The following is a 16,196-nucleotide window of genomic DNA, read 5'->3' on the forward strand; positions in this document are numbered from 1 at the left end:
ATTTAATGTTTTATTTTTTCCTTTTTTCTTCACTTCTTTTGTTTTTGTGTCTGAAATTACTTCTCTCATTTGTCAACGGTGATTTACTTTTTTCAATTGTTATTGTGTAACGGAACAATCTCGGTTTCATTTCTACTTCCCGTTCTCTCCTCTTTCGAGCCTTAGATCCTTAGTTCTGTTTCTCTTTTTCATTCAGGGGATGTGGGTGAGCTGCAAGGCCAGCATTCCGTGCACATCCCTCATTGCTTTTGTGAAGGTGGTGGTGAGCCGCCTTTTTTTTCCCAATTTCAACGATTCTATTCGGGAGAGGTTTAGATATGTTACTGTTCGGTATTCCTCAATTCTCGGTTATAAGAACATTAAATGCTCTAAAAGGAATGGGTAGGAATCTCGGGATAAATCGCCCCAGTCCACTTGTGCATTTCCTCAATCCTGGTTCTGGAGCTGGACTGACAGAGTTTGAAAGTCTGCCACTGGCCTCTGGTTTATAGAATGAGATCAGTGCAAAGGGGTAAGGGGTACGTCACTGAAGTACACGACTAATCAGTTGTTACTGAACCAGTCAGTAATCCAGAAGCCTGGACTAAATCCGGAGAATGTGAGTTCAAATCACACTGTGGGCAGTTTGAGAATTTGAATTTGGTTTTAAAAAATTTGGAAATAAAAAGCTGGTTTCAGTCAGAGTGACCATGAAACTGTCAGATTGTCATAAAAACCCAACTGGTTCACTGACGTCATTTCGGGCAGTAAACCTGCCGCCCTTACCCGGTCTGGGCCTATATATGCAACGTGACTGACTCTTAAACACCCTCTGAAGTGGCCTAGTAAGGAACTGAGTTGTATCCATCTTCTCACGGCCGTGAGGGATGGGCAATAAATGCTGGCTTTGCCAGTGACTCCCACATCCCAAGAATGAATTTTAAAAAGAGAACTGTGATCACAGCTACAATTTTCGGCATCTGTTGAACACTCCATGTTGATAAGGCACACTAACTAAAGGATTAAATGTACAAGAAGTACATTAAATGTACAAGAATAATGCTAGTTGTTTGACCAGAGGAATGTGTTTGTAAATAATAATTCCATGTAAAGCTGAGCTGCTTGTAATCTGAGCTCGTTTCGATTTTCTTTATTTTTTTTCTAGGGGCGATCATACGTCTGGAGATAGCTACATAACTGTTCTGCCAAAAGGAACCGAGTGTGTGGTGTTCAGTATCGATGGGTCATTTGCAGCAAGTGTCTCCATCATGGGCAGTGACCCAAAGGTCCGAGCTGGAGCAGTGGATGTTGTCAGGTAAACGGAAATAACGGACCTTAACTAGCAATGATGTCACTGTGCCATCGAGAAAGTGGGGTCCATGTTCATTCATTAATGTTAGCAAAACCATATACATGACTACAAAGTGGTGAAAATAATTTTACAACAAATTCTTGCTAACTATTTCGAAAAAGAGTAGGGGAGTTCACCTGGTCAATAATTATCTCTCTATCAACATCACTAAAACAGATTACCTGGTCATTATCACATTGCTGTGTGTGGGAGCTTGCTGTGCGCAAATCGGCTGCCGTGTTTCCCACATTACAACAGTGACTGCACTCCCAAAGTACTTTGTTTGCTGTAAAGTGCTGAGGTGGTGAAAGGTAATGTAGAAATGTAGGTCTTTCATTATTAATGTTAGCTTGCTAACTGTGGTTGAAGTCAACTATGCCCCGTGATCAGTAAATCTGCTTGTCATTGCCAAAGTGTACACTGGAGAAGAACAATAAGCAAAATGGTGCCGATGCTGGAAATCTGAAATAACACAAAATGCTGGAAAGAGGCGACAGGTCTGTCAACATCTGTGGCGAGAGGAACAAGAGGGTGAATATACTGAGCTTTGACAAACGGTCATCGACCTGAAACGTTAACTCTGTTTCTCTCCCCACAGAAGCTGCCTGACCCACTGAGTGTTTCCAGCACTTTCTGTTTCTAAATTGTGTTATCATTTAGAGTCGGTCCTTTAATTTTGACTAACCCCTGTATAATATTTTTCTGCTATAAATGTAAAGATTTTGTATTTGCTCCTCTTCTGTTTTGATGCATTGAGGTTTTTCAGGCATTTGCTGATCCTCGAGTAGTATAGTCTGATAGAACTCACTGAGGTGACAGGCTTTTCACCACATTACACACAATTACATGTAGAATTTACACTTGCACTAAATTTAGTAGGTAACGCCTCTCACACAATGCAGGTAAATGTTCTTCACGTGTGGATATTTACTGAACAAACATCGACCACTGTTCAGTAACCAAGGAAGTAAAACACTCAGCGATCAAACAAACACTCACACTCTCTGCTGTTCATTTTACCAACAAACACACAAAATAATTAAGGTACTTGGGAACAGGAGGAGGCCATTCAGCCCCTCGAGCCTGTTCCGCCATTCAATTAGATCACAGCTGATCACTATCCTTACTCCATTTCTCCATATCCTTTACTTAGCAAAAGTCGATCAGCCTCAGTTTTGACCCCCGGGTCTGGGAGTGAGGAGAGTTCCACATTTCCACTGCCCTTTGTGTCAAGAAGTGTTTCCTGACATCACCCTGGAACAGCTTAGCTCTAATTTTAAGGCTATGCCCCTTGTTCTGGACTCCCCTCTCTTTCTCCCTCCCTCCCACCGGAGGAAATATTTTCTTTCTATCTACCCTATCAACTCCTTTATTTTCCTCAAGTCGCTCTCCACCCACATCACCTCCCACCTCCCTCCCACCCCCCCCACCCCGAACCCTACCTCCTCCTGTGTCCACCCCTAGAAAAAAACTCGCCCGACTCTCCGACAACTGCACTCTCAAACTCCCAACTGTCAGCCTTTGGCCCTCCAGTCACCAGGATATTTCTGCAGCTACCGATCTGCTCAACCACACCCTCACCACCACCTTTGATGCTGTTATATACGCAGACTATAGATATACTCCCTGTGTAGTCACTGTATAGTTGCATAAGATGGAGACTTGTTACCTGATGTACTCTCAATAGGTTTACACTGTGTATATACTATGCTGGCACCACTAGAGGGTGCAACTGGTGGAGACTGGTGTTTCCTGCCCCTGTGGCAGAGGCTGAGCACCAGAGGGCACTGCGGTGGGAGACCTGAGGGTCACCTGTATAGGTGTGCAGGGTCCAGTACACAAGGCTGCCCACCATGTTTGTGCCTCACTCTGGAGTTACAAATAAAGGACCAAGGTCACTACAGTTTGAGTACAACACATTGCCTTGTAAGTACATTACAGACATAACAGATGCCCCAGTCCCTGTTAAGACCATTACTCTCTCTCACCCTGGCTGCTTCCCTGGTACGGCCCTCATCTTCGCTCCCTTAAGTCCAAGGGATGCAGACTTGAACGGATGTGGCGGACAACTGGTTTAGCCATTCACTGGCTCGAACACATAAAACACTATCGGGTCCTGCTTTCGTCTGGCAATATTGCTCACAATTCCAGAATCATTCTGGAATGCAAAGATAAACCCCAGCTTCTATTCTCCACTGCTAACCATCTTCTTAAACCCCTCTGCCCTGTCTCCTCCAGCCTCACCTCCTACAAGTGCAGGGAGCTCATGGACTTCTTTGTCTCTAATATTGGGACCATCCGTTCAGCCGCCTCTGCCTCTTCCCTTCCTTCCCCTAGCCCACCGGGATAAACTTCCTCTATGGTTCCCCCCTGCCCTAACCCTGACCTCACATCTTTCTCCAGTTACTCGCCGATCTCCCCTCATGACCTCTCCGAGCTCAGCTTGTCCACGAGACCCACTTCCTGCTCCCTTGACCCTATTCCCACCAAACTGCTGACCACCCAGCCTCCTTTTCTGACTCCCATGTTAGTGACATTGTTAACTGTTCTCTCTCCTCGGGTACTGTCCCCCTTTCCCTCAAATCTGCCGTCATCACCCTTCTCCCCAGCCCTCGACCCCTCCAACCTTGTAAACTATCGTTCAATCTCCAACCTCCCTTTCCTCTCCAAAGTCCTTGAACATGTTGTCGCCTCTTAAATCTGTGCCCATCTTTCCCGCAATTCCATGTTTGACTCCCTTCAGTCCGGTTTCCGCGCCTGCCACAGTACCGAAACAGCTCTCATCAAAGTCACAAATTACATCCTTTACGAGTGTTACAAATGCAAACTACCCCTCCTCGTCCTCCTGGACCTGTCTGCAGCCTTTGACACGGTTGACCACTCTGTCCTCCTCCAACGCCTCTCCACCATCGTCCAGCTGGGTGGGACTGCACTCGCCTGGTTCCATTCCTATCTATCTAATTGTAGCCAGAGAATCACCTGCAAAGGCTTCTCTTCCCACCCCCGCACGTTACCTCTGGTGTCCCCCCAAGGGTCTGCCCTTGGCCCCTCCGATTTCTCATCTATATGTTGGCCCTTTGTCGAAATCATCCAAAAACACAATGTGAGTTTCCACATGTAGGCTGATGACACCCAGCTCTACCTCACCACCACTTCTCTCGACCCCTCCTCGGTCTCTACATTGTCAGACTGCTTGTCCGACATCCAGTACTGGATCAGCAGAAATGTTCTCCCAATTGAATATTGGGAAGACCGAAGCCATTGTTTTCAGTCCCCGCCACAAACTCCGTTCCCTAACCACTGACTCCATCCCTCTCCCCAACTTCTGTCTGAGGCTGAACCAGACTGTTCCCAACCTCGGTGTTATATTTGACCCTGCAATGTGCTTCCGACCACATATCCGCAGCATAACTAATCATCCTATTTCTGCCTCCATAACATCGCCCGTCTCCGCCCTTGCCTCAGCTCATCCGCTGCTGAAACCCTCACCCATATCTGTTATCTCTAGACTTGACTACTCCAACGCATTCCTGGCCGGCCTCCCACATTCCATCCTTCATAAACTCGAGGTGATCGAAAACTCTGCAGCCCGTGTCCTAACTCGCACCGAGTCCCACTCACCCATCACCCCCTGTGCTCACTGACCCCATGTCCTAACTCGCACCAAGTCCCGCTCACCCATCACCCCCTGTGCTCACTGCCCCGTGTCCTAACTCGCACCCAGTCCCACTCACCCATCACCCCCTGTGCTCACTGCCCCGTGTCCTAACTCGCACCGAGTCCCGCTCGCCCATCACCCCCTGTGCTCACTGCCCCGTGTCCTAACTCACACCGAGTCCCGCTCGCCCATCACCCCCTGTGCTCACTGCCCCGTGTCCTAACTCACACCGAGTCCCGCTCGCCCATCACCCCCTGTGCTCACTGCCCCGTGTCCTAACTCACACCGAGTCCCGCTCACCCATCACCCCCTGTGCTCACTGTCCCGTGTCCTAACTCACACCGAGTCCTGCTCACCCATCACCCCCTGTGCTCACTGACCTACATTGGCTCCCGGTTAAGCAACCCCTCAATTTCAAAATTCTCATCCTTGTGTTCAAATCCCTCCATGGCCCTCGCCCCTCCCTATCTCTGTAATCTCCTTCAGGCCCCCCCCCCCCACGTGAGATGTCTGCGCTCCTCTAATTCTGCCCTTTGGAGCATCCCTGATAATCATTGATCCATTGCTGGCCATGTCTTCTGTTGCCTGGGCCCCAAACTCTGGAACTACCTGCCTAAACCTCTCCCTCTCTCTACCTCTCTTTCATCCTTTAAAACACTCCTTAAAAACTAAGCTTTTGGTCACCTGCCCTAATTTCTCCTTTTGCAACTTGGTGTCAAATGTTTTGTCTTACAATACTCTTGTGAAGTGTCTTGGGACATTTCACTACGTTAAATGCGCTATGTGGTTTAATCATTTTACACACCTGGATTAGATCACCCCTTAATCTTCTATATTCAAGAGAATATAATCCTAGTCTGTGCAGCCTGTCCTCATAATTTAAACCTTTTAGCCCCGTATCATTCTGCTAAACGTGTGCACACACTGTGACTGAGTATTGAGATCACAGGCCCAATGACAGTGTGTGTTACTCATTTGTTAATTTACTGATTCCCAATTCGCTGCATGTGGCAAGTTGGAGACATTAATCTCGCATCGCCATCTGCTGATGTTGTCGGTCTCGGACAGGGAAGTGAATTCTCGGGGTTTGAAGTTTGTGTTAATAATTGTGGAGAAGCTGACGCATTTCACACTGTGTCGACCTTTCAGAAATCATCATTTCTGGAGTGGGATTTGTGAACGAGTTTCCAAGCCGACATGTCAGAGTTTCTCGAACAACATCTCAGCAGGGTGTGAGAGCAGCAAAAGGGAAATAATGGGACTGCTGACAGAATCCGGATTAATCCTGGAGATTACTGCACACTACAGTTTAGATCAGCTCTGTTGTCGATTATTTTTAGTTAATAAAGTCATTTTGCATCTGAACATAAATATTTTGTCCCTGAAAATGTGTCGTGAATAAAGTTATAAACCATTTTTGAAATGTCTATTAAATCTCAAACTGCAGCATTAAGCGAGGGCACCCACTGACTACTCGATGTTGCAGAATGTGGGGTCTTGGTGACCTTTGTATTGTGTACGTTATCCGGGTGTTAGATATTTGCAGGATCAGATACATGCTAAACTAAAATCTACACAATATTCACACGTTAAAACTGGAAGAGGCACAAAGTGCTATGATCAAAACTATAAGAATGAGCTTAATCAATTCTAATGCAAAATCTGAATCATGTTGCAGCCTGTAAGATTGTCACATATTTCTTTCTCATAAGTTGTATAGAAATATGATTCCTGGGTCAACCGGTTTATCCAGTAAGTAGCTGAGCTCAGCTCGGGGCTGATATGGGCGCCGTGTAATTGGTGATGGGGCCCTGGGGTTAGGGGTTCCTGCGGCTGTACATTACCTTGTGACCCCGACGTGTGGGCTTGATGGCTCCCACCGTTCGATAAGCCGACAACACAATAAATAGCCCGCAGTGGGTAATGTTCAGTTGCCACTCGTAAACCTGGATGCCAACAGGAAGCCAGACGCCTTCAGGGGAGGAGGGCAGGGGACACGGTTAGCAGGAATATGAGAGATGTGATTAGCAGCCGTGCCTTCAGCTGCCGAAGCCCTCTCTCAAACTCTCCGCCTCTCTACATTTCTCTCCTCCTTTACGACCCGCCTTAAAACTTACCTCTTTGACCAAGGTTTTGGTCTCCTGTCCTAATGTCTCCTTATGTGGCTCAGTGTTAAATCGCTCCTGAGAAGCACCTTGGGACGTTCAAGGCGCTATATAAATGCAAGTTGTTGTTGATTATTTAAGTGGAAGATTGCTGGTCACCTGTGGGTTCCGGATCTCCTTGCAGCGAGATTGCAATCAATGAATACAAGAGATTTTCACAGAACTAAATAAATGATGTATCATGTGACCAAGCTCATAATAAAGGGTGAAACTGAGTACTGTGTACAATGAGCAAGTGTGACCTTAACTCCTTTACTAAGACTCCAGAGTGCAGGTACCTCCTGGGTGGCCTGCTTATATACCGTGCTCCCAAGGGATGCTGGGCCTCCAACAGGTAGGCCCTCTGGTGGTGGTGTAATACAGGTTACAAGGGGTTAAATACATAACAGGTATCTCTTCAGAAAGGAACAAAACTCTGAATCATTCACTGGCTGTATATCAATAAGAAAAGAAATTTCCACTTGGGTGAGAGAGTTTATCACTGGTCATGTTGAGACCTGTGGACGGAGAGCCTTTTAACAGCAATGGTTAACCAGCTATTGTACTTGCAGGCACTGGCAAGATCTTGGCTACTTCATTATCTATGTGACGGGACGGCCCGATATGCAGAAGCAGAGAGTGGTGGCTTGGCTTGCTCAACATAACTTCCCCCATGGAATCGTCTCGTTTTGTGATGGACTCGTTCACGATCCTCTCCGGCACAAAGGCAACTTCCTTCGCAGCCTCATGCAAGATGTAGGCATTTCATTTCTTTAACTGTGGTGTATCTCACCTAACTTCTAAATTATTGATCATCAGTGCTAATTGTATCCTTGTTCACACGTGTTTTAGGCTAAACAGTGACTAATATATTGCGTCTCAATCCCTAATGTCTCCAAGTATTAATTCCGCAGTGTGCTTCTGAAACTTGTAGGTGTTGATGAAGATTCATGCAGCGTACGGATCCACAAAGGATATTTCCGTCTATGGTTCCCTTGGCTTATCGCCAACGCAAATCTACATCGTAGGTCGTTCAACTAAAAAGTACCAGCATCAGTGCCAGGTATCGCTTTACATCAACAGAACTTTCTGAAGTAGATAGATAATAACCGTCAGATCATGCAGATATTTAATCACCCAGACAGCAAGTGCAGACTGTTTATATATTTTTTAAAGGCTTAACATAATACAGCACCTTATCATGTATCTCGGGAATGTCCCAGAGAAATTGGAGACAAATGCAGCAACCTATTTATGCACAGCAAGCTCCCACAAACAGCAATGAAGCAAGTGTCCTTTTCTTGGGGGGGTTTGTGGTGTTGGTTGAGAGGAAAATGTTTCCGAGGAGAGCAAGAGAGCTCCCCTGTGCTTCTTCAAATAGTGCCATGAGATCTTCAACATCTACCAGAACAGGCTGACAGGACCCCGAGTTTAATGAGTCATCGGATAGACAGCCCCTCTGACAGTGCAGCGCTCCCTCACTGGGAGTGTCAGCCTGGAATTGATGCTCAAGACTCTCGAGTGGGGCTTGAACCTACAACTTTCTGACTCGGAGGCAAGAGTGTTAGCGCTGCAGTCTTACCAGGCACTGTAGGTTATTTTTTTAATTAATTTTTCCCGTCACATAACCTCGGCTGACACTCCCAGTGCAGTACTGAGGGAGTGCCGCACTGTCGGAGGGGCAGTACTGAGGGAGTGCCGCACTGTCGGAGGGGCAGTACTGAGGGAGCGCTGCACTGTCGCAGGGCCAGTACTGAGGAAGCGCTGCACTGTCGGAGGGGCAGTACTGAGGGAGCACCGCACTGTCGGAGGGGCAGTACTGAGGGAGCACCGCACTGTCGGAGGGGCAGTACTGAGGGAGTGCCGCGCTGTCGGAGGGGCAGTACTGAGGGAGTGCCACACTGACGGAGGGGCAGTACTGAGGGAGTGCCGCGCTGTCGGAGGGGCAGTACTGAGGGAGCGCCACACTGACGGAGGGGCAGTACTGAGGGAGCACCGCACTGTCGGAGGGACAGTACTGAGGGAGCACCGCACTGTCGGAGGGGCAGTACTGAGGGAGTGCCGCGCTGTCGGAGGGGCAGTACTGAGGGAGTGCCACACTGACGGAGGGGCAGTACTGAGGGAGTGCCGCACTGTCGCAGGGCCAGTACTGAGGGAGCGCTGCATGTCAGAGAGGCAGTACTGAGGAAGCGCTGCACTGTCGGAGGGGCAGTACTGAGGGAGCACCGCACTGTCGGAGGGGCAGTACTGAGGGAGTGCCGCGCTGTCGGAGGGGCAGTACTGAGGGAGCACCACACTGTAGGAGGGGCAGTACTGAGGGAGCGCCACACTGTCGGAGGGGCAGTACTGAGGGAGCGCCACACTGTCGGAGGGGCAGTACTGAGGGAGCACCGCACTGTCGGAGGGGCAGTACTGAGGGAGCGCCGCGCTGTCGGAGGGGCAGTACTGAGGGAGCACCACACTGTCGGAGGGGCAGTACTGAGGGAGCGCCACACTGTCGGAGGGGCAGTACTGAGGGAGCGCCGCACTGTCGGAGGGGCAGTACTGAGGGAGCGCCACACTGTCGGAGGGGCAGTACTGAGGGAGCGCCACACTGTCGGAGGGGCAGTACTGAGGGAGCGCCACACTGTCGGAGGGGCAGTACTGAGGGAGCGCCACACTGTCGGAGGGGCAGTACTGAGGGAGCGCCACACTGTCGGAGGGGCAGTACTGCGAGCATTGCGCTGTCAGAAGTTCCGTCTTTGGATGAGACGTTAAACCGAGGCCCCGTCTGCTCTCTCAGGTGAATGTAAAAGATCCCAATGCACTATTCAAAGAAGAGCAGGGGAGTTCTCCCTGGTCCCCTGGCCAATATTTATCCCCCAACTAACACAATTAAAACAGTTTATCTGGTTATGTATCTCAATACTGTTTGTGGGAGCTTGCTGTGCGCAAACTGGCTGCCCACTTACAACATTGACTACACTCCAAAAGTACTTCATTGGCTGTAAAGCACCTTGGGATGTCCTGAGGTCATGAAAGGCGCTATCGAAATGCAAGTTAATTATTTTTTTTATATGACATTCCTCGACCTACCTTTTTTATAAAAGAGGTGGAAATTTCTGGTCGATGGCCATTTAGTGAGCATTAATATATTTTCTGAAGACCCACCCAAATCTCCATCTTGCTGACAGTTGTGTGTTGTGTTGTGTTGCTCTAGTTTTTGGCAGATGGATATGCAGCACATCTGTCCCAGCTGGAATACAATCATCGTTCGCGCCCTGCTAAAAGTAACTCCAGGATGGTGCTGCGAAAGGGCAGCTTCGGGTTACCCGGGCAGACGGACTTCCTGAGGAAACGGAGTCACCTGCTGCGCACTATCTCCAGCCAGCAAGCGGCAGGCACGGCCCCCAAACCCGAGCGGACACACAGCCAGTCTGACAGCGAGCGGGACAAGGAGCGCAGTCAGAGGAGTGCGAGCATCACGGCGGGGTGCTGGGGGCGCTCGGGCATGTCCAAACTGGAATCTGGCGTTTAACGGAAGGGCAAGTCGGTGGCAGCAGCTGGTGAGTTGGCGTCAGGTCAGCGGGTCACCGCGGCAAATGATAAATCTGCTGGTGACAGAAGGACAGATGTGAGCGCACTGCCAGAGAATGGGTCATGGTGCTAACAAAAAGATACTGAAGACGTGAACTCTTTGTGTTTTGTGTGGACTGCAGGCCTTAACAATGCAGTGTTGCATTTGAGGAACACTAGCTCAAAAGTTAACCTTAACTTAGTTATAGAGGTATATCAGACTTTTAGATCCTGCTTAATTCTGCATCTTTTGTATTCCGGTTTTAGCAGTGACAATTGTAAATATCTGTGCCTCCTGTCCACACTAACTTCTTGTACCTGGAACTCACTGGGTTTCTGTTACTGAACACACATTTCCAAAACGCAGCAGGAAAGCCACACAATTAGCCGGTATTTTTGCTGCAGTTTAGCTTCAGCCACTTGACACTGTACAACCTCAGTTTTTGCACTGATTAACTTTAGATTGGAAACCTGTTACCGTCTCCTGCCACTGCATCATCCCCAGTAGTGCACGAGTTATTTAACATCAGCGGCAGAGTAATCCTGTGTGTAGATTGTAACCGCATGCCACATTGTCCCAAACCCCAGGTTGGATCCGTCCAAGTGAAGAGATAAGCCATGCTTAAAATCAACTCGGTTCCTTGACTAAATAACCAGAAACTTCCCAATAATACCATCCGAAGGGCCAGCATCCATTTTTGCCGAGTAATAAAGGGTTAATTATAAATGAGATCTCTTGCCAAACGATAGATGAATGAAATTGAAAGTTGGTATTTCTGCAATGGTCAGTTTCTGTCATTCTTTTGAAGACTTCATTCAGAGAGATCTGTCAGTGCAATTTGCATTTCGCCTGCACTGAGATAGTGTCTGACAGACTGTAGTTCGGCAGAAGTGGAGCAAGATACAGTGAAGGATGGTCATTAGTCAGGCAGTTAGTCAAGGGTCGAGAGCAAGTGGCTGGGTTAGATTGTAGCTACAGTGCCAGATGGTGGGACTTTAAAGTCTGAACACAGAAGGAATTTCCCTGTTGAACAAATGCTAAATCGACAGTAACTTTTAGCTTCTTTGTTTTCTAGACAGTTTGATTTCCCGCTCATTAAATAAGACATTTCTGTGTGTTCACATTGACATTTTATTTTGCTCCGTCCCCTGAAGTGCAGGTGCGCGAGGAATGCTTCGATTTTATTACTGAGCTGACTCGAGAAAGCCACGCACCGATATAACACGGTGTTTTATATCAGTAACAACTGGATTGCACATTGTCGCAGGTATTGAGTCAGTTGGCAGAAGCAGGTCATTGAGATCAACCAAGTGCTTCCAATACTAACAAAAGCTCGAGTGGTTCGGGTTAGTGGTTCATTTGTCACTTAGTGTCTGGATTGTGGCAGGGGGTTAATCACCTGTACGTCCTTCAAATGACCAGACTCATGTTCAGCAACTTGAAGAACCTCAATATTTCTCAACACAAACAGATCCTGTTTCTCAGTTCTCCAGCAGTACCGGGAATGGCACTGAGTGCATTTTCCCAAAGGATCTGTTTCTACGGTCAGTAAATTTCCGATTCACAAAGCCTGGTGGCTGAGCAGCTTTCTGCTAAGCTGTTACTGATACTAGTGTGCCCCTACCCCTCATCTTCACCCCCCCCCCCCCACACCCTCACCCCCCTGGACCATTCAACACCCCAGCCCCGACAGCTCACGGCTGGCCTGTCCCTGCCCCTGCCCCTGCCCCCTTTCCCAGTGCTCCTTTGAAACCAGCCGTCAGGAGGCAGGTGAGTGAGTTTAATGGGCCTCTCCTCCCTGGGCTGGGTAGCATGTCAGGGAGGGAGATTGTGAGCGGGACCCATTCCCACCATTCTGCACTGCAACACTTGGCTGTTCCCAACAACTGGAACCCAGCCGGAAACCGTTTCAGTTTCATTAGCATTCATTATGCTTTCCTGTCACTGAAAAGTTTTTATGTTTAATAATAGACACAGGTTCACAAACTAGATCGACCTCAGTGATTAAATTGTTAAAAGGCATGTGGATCTGAGATGATTTTTGGCCTTTTAAATCCCAAACCCAGCACACGATAAATTTAAACCAGGTAACAGATGCACTCTGCAGAAGATGTTGGAACTGCTCTGTAACAAATACTGTGTGTATAGTGTAAAGCAAAAGATATGTAAATGTAATCTAAATAAGGTGAGAGCTATTTATTGGTGTAGTTAAAACTGCAGGTGACAAATCCTTCAGATTTTATTAATATTTAAAACATAGAATTTTGTTTTGAACATTATATATAAAATTATTTTATGGACCAAGAATAATTTAACTGTCATTGCGCAAGTGCAATATACAACCATTATTCATAATCGGTAGTCACAGCATTGACAATCAATGTAGTGGGTGTACTGGAGTGAGTGTGTGACCTTTTGGTGACCCCAGCTTAAAGCATTAATTCTCTTCCCTCTACTGTGGGCTGGGAGAGATGGCCAACTGGCATTTTCCCCAGTTTCAGAATACGGACCTGCTTTTGTTCAGAAGTAGAAGTTACAACTCTGCAATCCAAAGCTTCCAGGACCAGCCTCCAGTTTGCATTGGTTACCAGCCTCCTTTGCCCACAAGCTCAGACACAACTTGTCCTCACAGGTTAGTTGCCCCATATAATAATTCGAGATGTAGATATTTCCATTCTGGAGCCCCAGGGATAAAACTGTAAAATTCCATTGGTCCCAAAGATCGAAGCAAGTTCTAGTTGTGGCAAATCTTTAAAAAAAATAATTAAATGGCAAATATCTTCTTGTGTTTATATTCCGCTCTGAGGCAGAAATATCTGAGGAGAGACCACTGTCACCGTCCACTTGATTTGCTCCCTCCTCTTCCCCTACAAGTCTGGTCACTTGTACCCTGTGTAGGCTCCTCACCCACTGGGAATAAGATTCAGAAGTCTGGCTGGAGTCTGTCAGAAGTGGTGTGTGCATATCCAGGTCTTCGCCATCAGGTCAGGCACTCGTTGTCTTGGCTGATCAGCAATACAAGGGATGCAGCAGCATTTAGCACCATTGAAGACCTTGATTTCATTGAGTTTCAGTACGGTCACTGCTCGTATACAAACCGTTGTGTACACAGATACTGGTTTAATTCTCAATGTAGCAGTACACATTATAGCAGATATATTTTTCCACAAGATTTTCTGAGTCCATTCCAAATCACAAAGCCCAGTCCCTTGCTATTTATTGCACCGTTACTTTGATTTCAGGCCACTGTAAAGTTGTAGTCAATGCTGAGGGATAATCCAGCACTTGCCTGAAAACTGGAGCTAGCCAAACAATGTTTACAAGCATTTATTTTACCTCGGCTCTGTAAAGAAGCAGAAAGTTGCCACAATGCAGTTGTAGGTCTGTTGTGCTGACTATCAGCTCCTGAGTATAAATGTAATCTCATCCTGAGCGATGCATGGCAGGCGAGCACCGTGGTGCAAGTTTGTCGCGCTCTTTACGACTCACCAAAGGGTCACTAATAAATCCAGCTACACCCGTCACAAGTGTGTGAACACTTGGTCATCTTGCTGATTTAAGGTAAGACAACTTGCTGCATTTAATCATTAGCTGCTGGAGCTTCACGTCCTGTCTGTGCAAGATCTATGGATATATTGAGAACTTTGACAGTAATTTTTTTATTCAGAAGTGTTTGTTATATTTTATTTATAGAAATGTTACATATGGACACAAGTTAAATATTGCAACTGAGAAATGTGTACAATTTGCTAGACCCGTTAAATAGCTGCACACCCCAAATGAATTAAATACTGTATTAGATTGAATCTGCTGCCCCATGGTCTCCATTCCTTAGATTTTAGTTCCATGTAAATGTGTAGAGGTGTTTTGAGATCTGTTCACTTTATGTAACACTCCACACTTGCACAGACTTCTACTTCTGGCTGTATTCATGCATTGTTATAATGCTGGGTGTGCTTTTGTGCATAATTGTACGTTATATGTATTAAATGAAAATGGGACAGCATTACTTTCCTTTGTATTTATTCATTGCTTCTGATCTCGGTGCTGATTAAAATGACCAACGTGTGCTCCGAAAGGGCTATAGTGTAGATCGTGGTTTAACCAGCGACACGCTGAAGTAGATGTTCGGGGCTTGGTTTCAGCAATTGTTTCGGTTGTGGATTCACCTGTGCTGTGCAAGGGAATTACCGAGAGAAAGCGCCAACATTTCTGTAGTGTCTTTCGCATCTTCAGGATGTACCAGTAACCTTTGAAGTGTAGTCCCTGTTGTTTTGTAGGCAAACACGGCAGTCAATTTGCAGACAGCAAGATCCCACAAACAACAATGAGATTAATGATCGATTTGGTTTTGATGGTGTTGGTTGAGGGATAGATGTTGGTCAGGACAGAGGCTATGTACACCCTGCTATTCTTATAATGTGTCATGGGATATACACACACCCGAACAGGTAGACGGGGCCTCAGTTTAATGTCTCATCCGAACAACGTTATCACCGACAGTGCAGTGTTCCCTCAGTATCGCCCCTCTGACTGTGCAGCGCTCCCTCAGTACTGAACCCCCTGACAATGCGGCACTCCCTAAGTACTGCCCCTCCGACAGTGCAGCATTCCCTCAATATCGCCCCTCCGACAGTGCGGCGCTCCCTCGGTACTGCCCCTCCGACAGTGCAGTGCTCCCTCAGTACTGCCCCTCCGACAGTGCAGCGCTCCCTCAGTATTGCCCCTCCGACAGTGCAGTGCTCCCTCAGTACTGCCCCTCCGACAGTGCAGCGCTCCCTCAGTACTGCCCCTCCGACTGTGCAGCGCTCCCTCAGTACTGCCCCTTTGACAGTGCGGCGGAGCTTAACACTGCAGGTCAGGTAGCATCTGTGGTGAGGAAGCAGAGTTAATGTTTTGGGTCGATGACCCTTCGTCAGAACTGAAGAGTGTTCTTAAGCACTGAAAGGGGGAGGGGAAGAAAGAATAAAAGCAAAGGTCTGTGATAGGGCGGAAGACAGGAGAGATTAGAGAGACATAAGGGATGATGGCCCAAATTCAAATGGTAATGGCAGGAGTTAGAAAAACATTCGTCAAGATAGGGTAGAATAATGACCTACTGCCATTAGAGACAAGGAGAAGAAAAGAAACAGGCTCTAAGGGTTTGGGGAAAGAGAGCCAAAAATTTGCAGCGGTTATGCTCTGAAATTGTTGAACTCGATGAACCAGAAGCTGTAAAGGGCCTAAACGAAAGATGAGGTGCTGTTCCTCGAGCTTGCGTTGAGCTACATTAGAACAGAGCAGGAGGCCGAGGTCAGAGTGGGAGTGGAGCGGGGAATTAAAGTGACAGGCGACCGGAAGCTCAGGATCACACTTACGGACTGAATGGAGGTGTTCAGCAAAGTGGTCACCCAATCTACGCTTGGTCTCCCCAATGTAGAGGAGACCACATCGTGAGCAGCGAATACAGTATACTAAATTGCAAGCAGTGCAAGTAAATCGCTGTTTCACCTGGAAGGAGTGTTTGGG

The 16,196-nt window shown here is 47.4% G+C and overlaps 1 protein-coding gene across 5 annotated transcripts in view; it reads left to right on the forward strand.

Annotated features, from left to right (window-relative positions):
- Window positions 1–14,685, forward strand: part of LOC139269087 (membrane-associated phosphatidylinositol transfer protein 2) — a 349,880-nt gene extending 335,195 nt beyond the window's left edge. For all 5 annotated transcript variants that reach the window (XM_070888156.1, XM_070888159.1, XM_070888158.1 and 2 more), the window contains 4 exons: window positions 1,145–1,294; window positions 7,705–7,888; window positions 8,067–8,195; window positions 10,332–14,685. In XM_070888156.1, coding sequence (XP_070744257.1) covers window positions 1,145–1,294; window positions 7,705–7,888; window positions 8,067–8,195; window positions 10,332–10,649 — 781 coding nt within the window. In that variant the 3' untranslated portion in view covers window positions 10,650–14,685. The remainder of the gene's footprint in view (window positions 1–1,144; window positions 1,295–7,704; window positions 7,889–8,066; window positions 8,196–10,331) is intronic.
- The last annotated feature ends 1,511 nt before the right edge of the window (window positions 14,686–16,196 follow it).

The sequence above is a fragment of the Pristiophorus japonicus genome, chromosome 8, assembly GCF_044704955.1.
Source record: "Pristiophorus japonicus isolate sPriJap1 chromosome 8, sPriJap1.hap1, whole genome shotgun sequence".
In the NCBI taxonomy this organism is placed as follows: Eukaryota; Metazoa; Chordata; class Chondrichthyes; family Pristiophoridae; genus Pristiophorus; species Pristiophorus japonicus.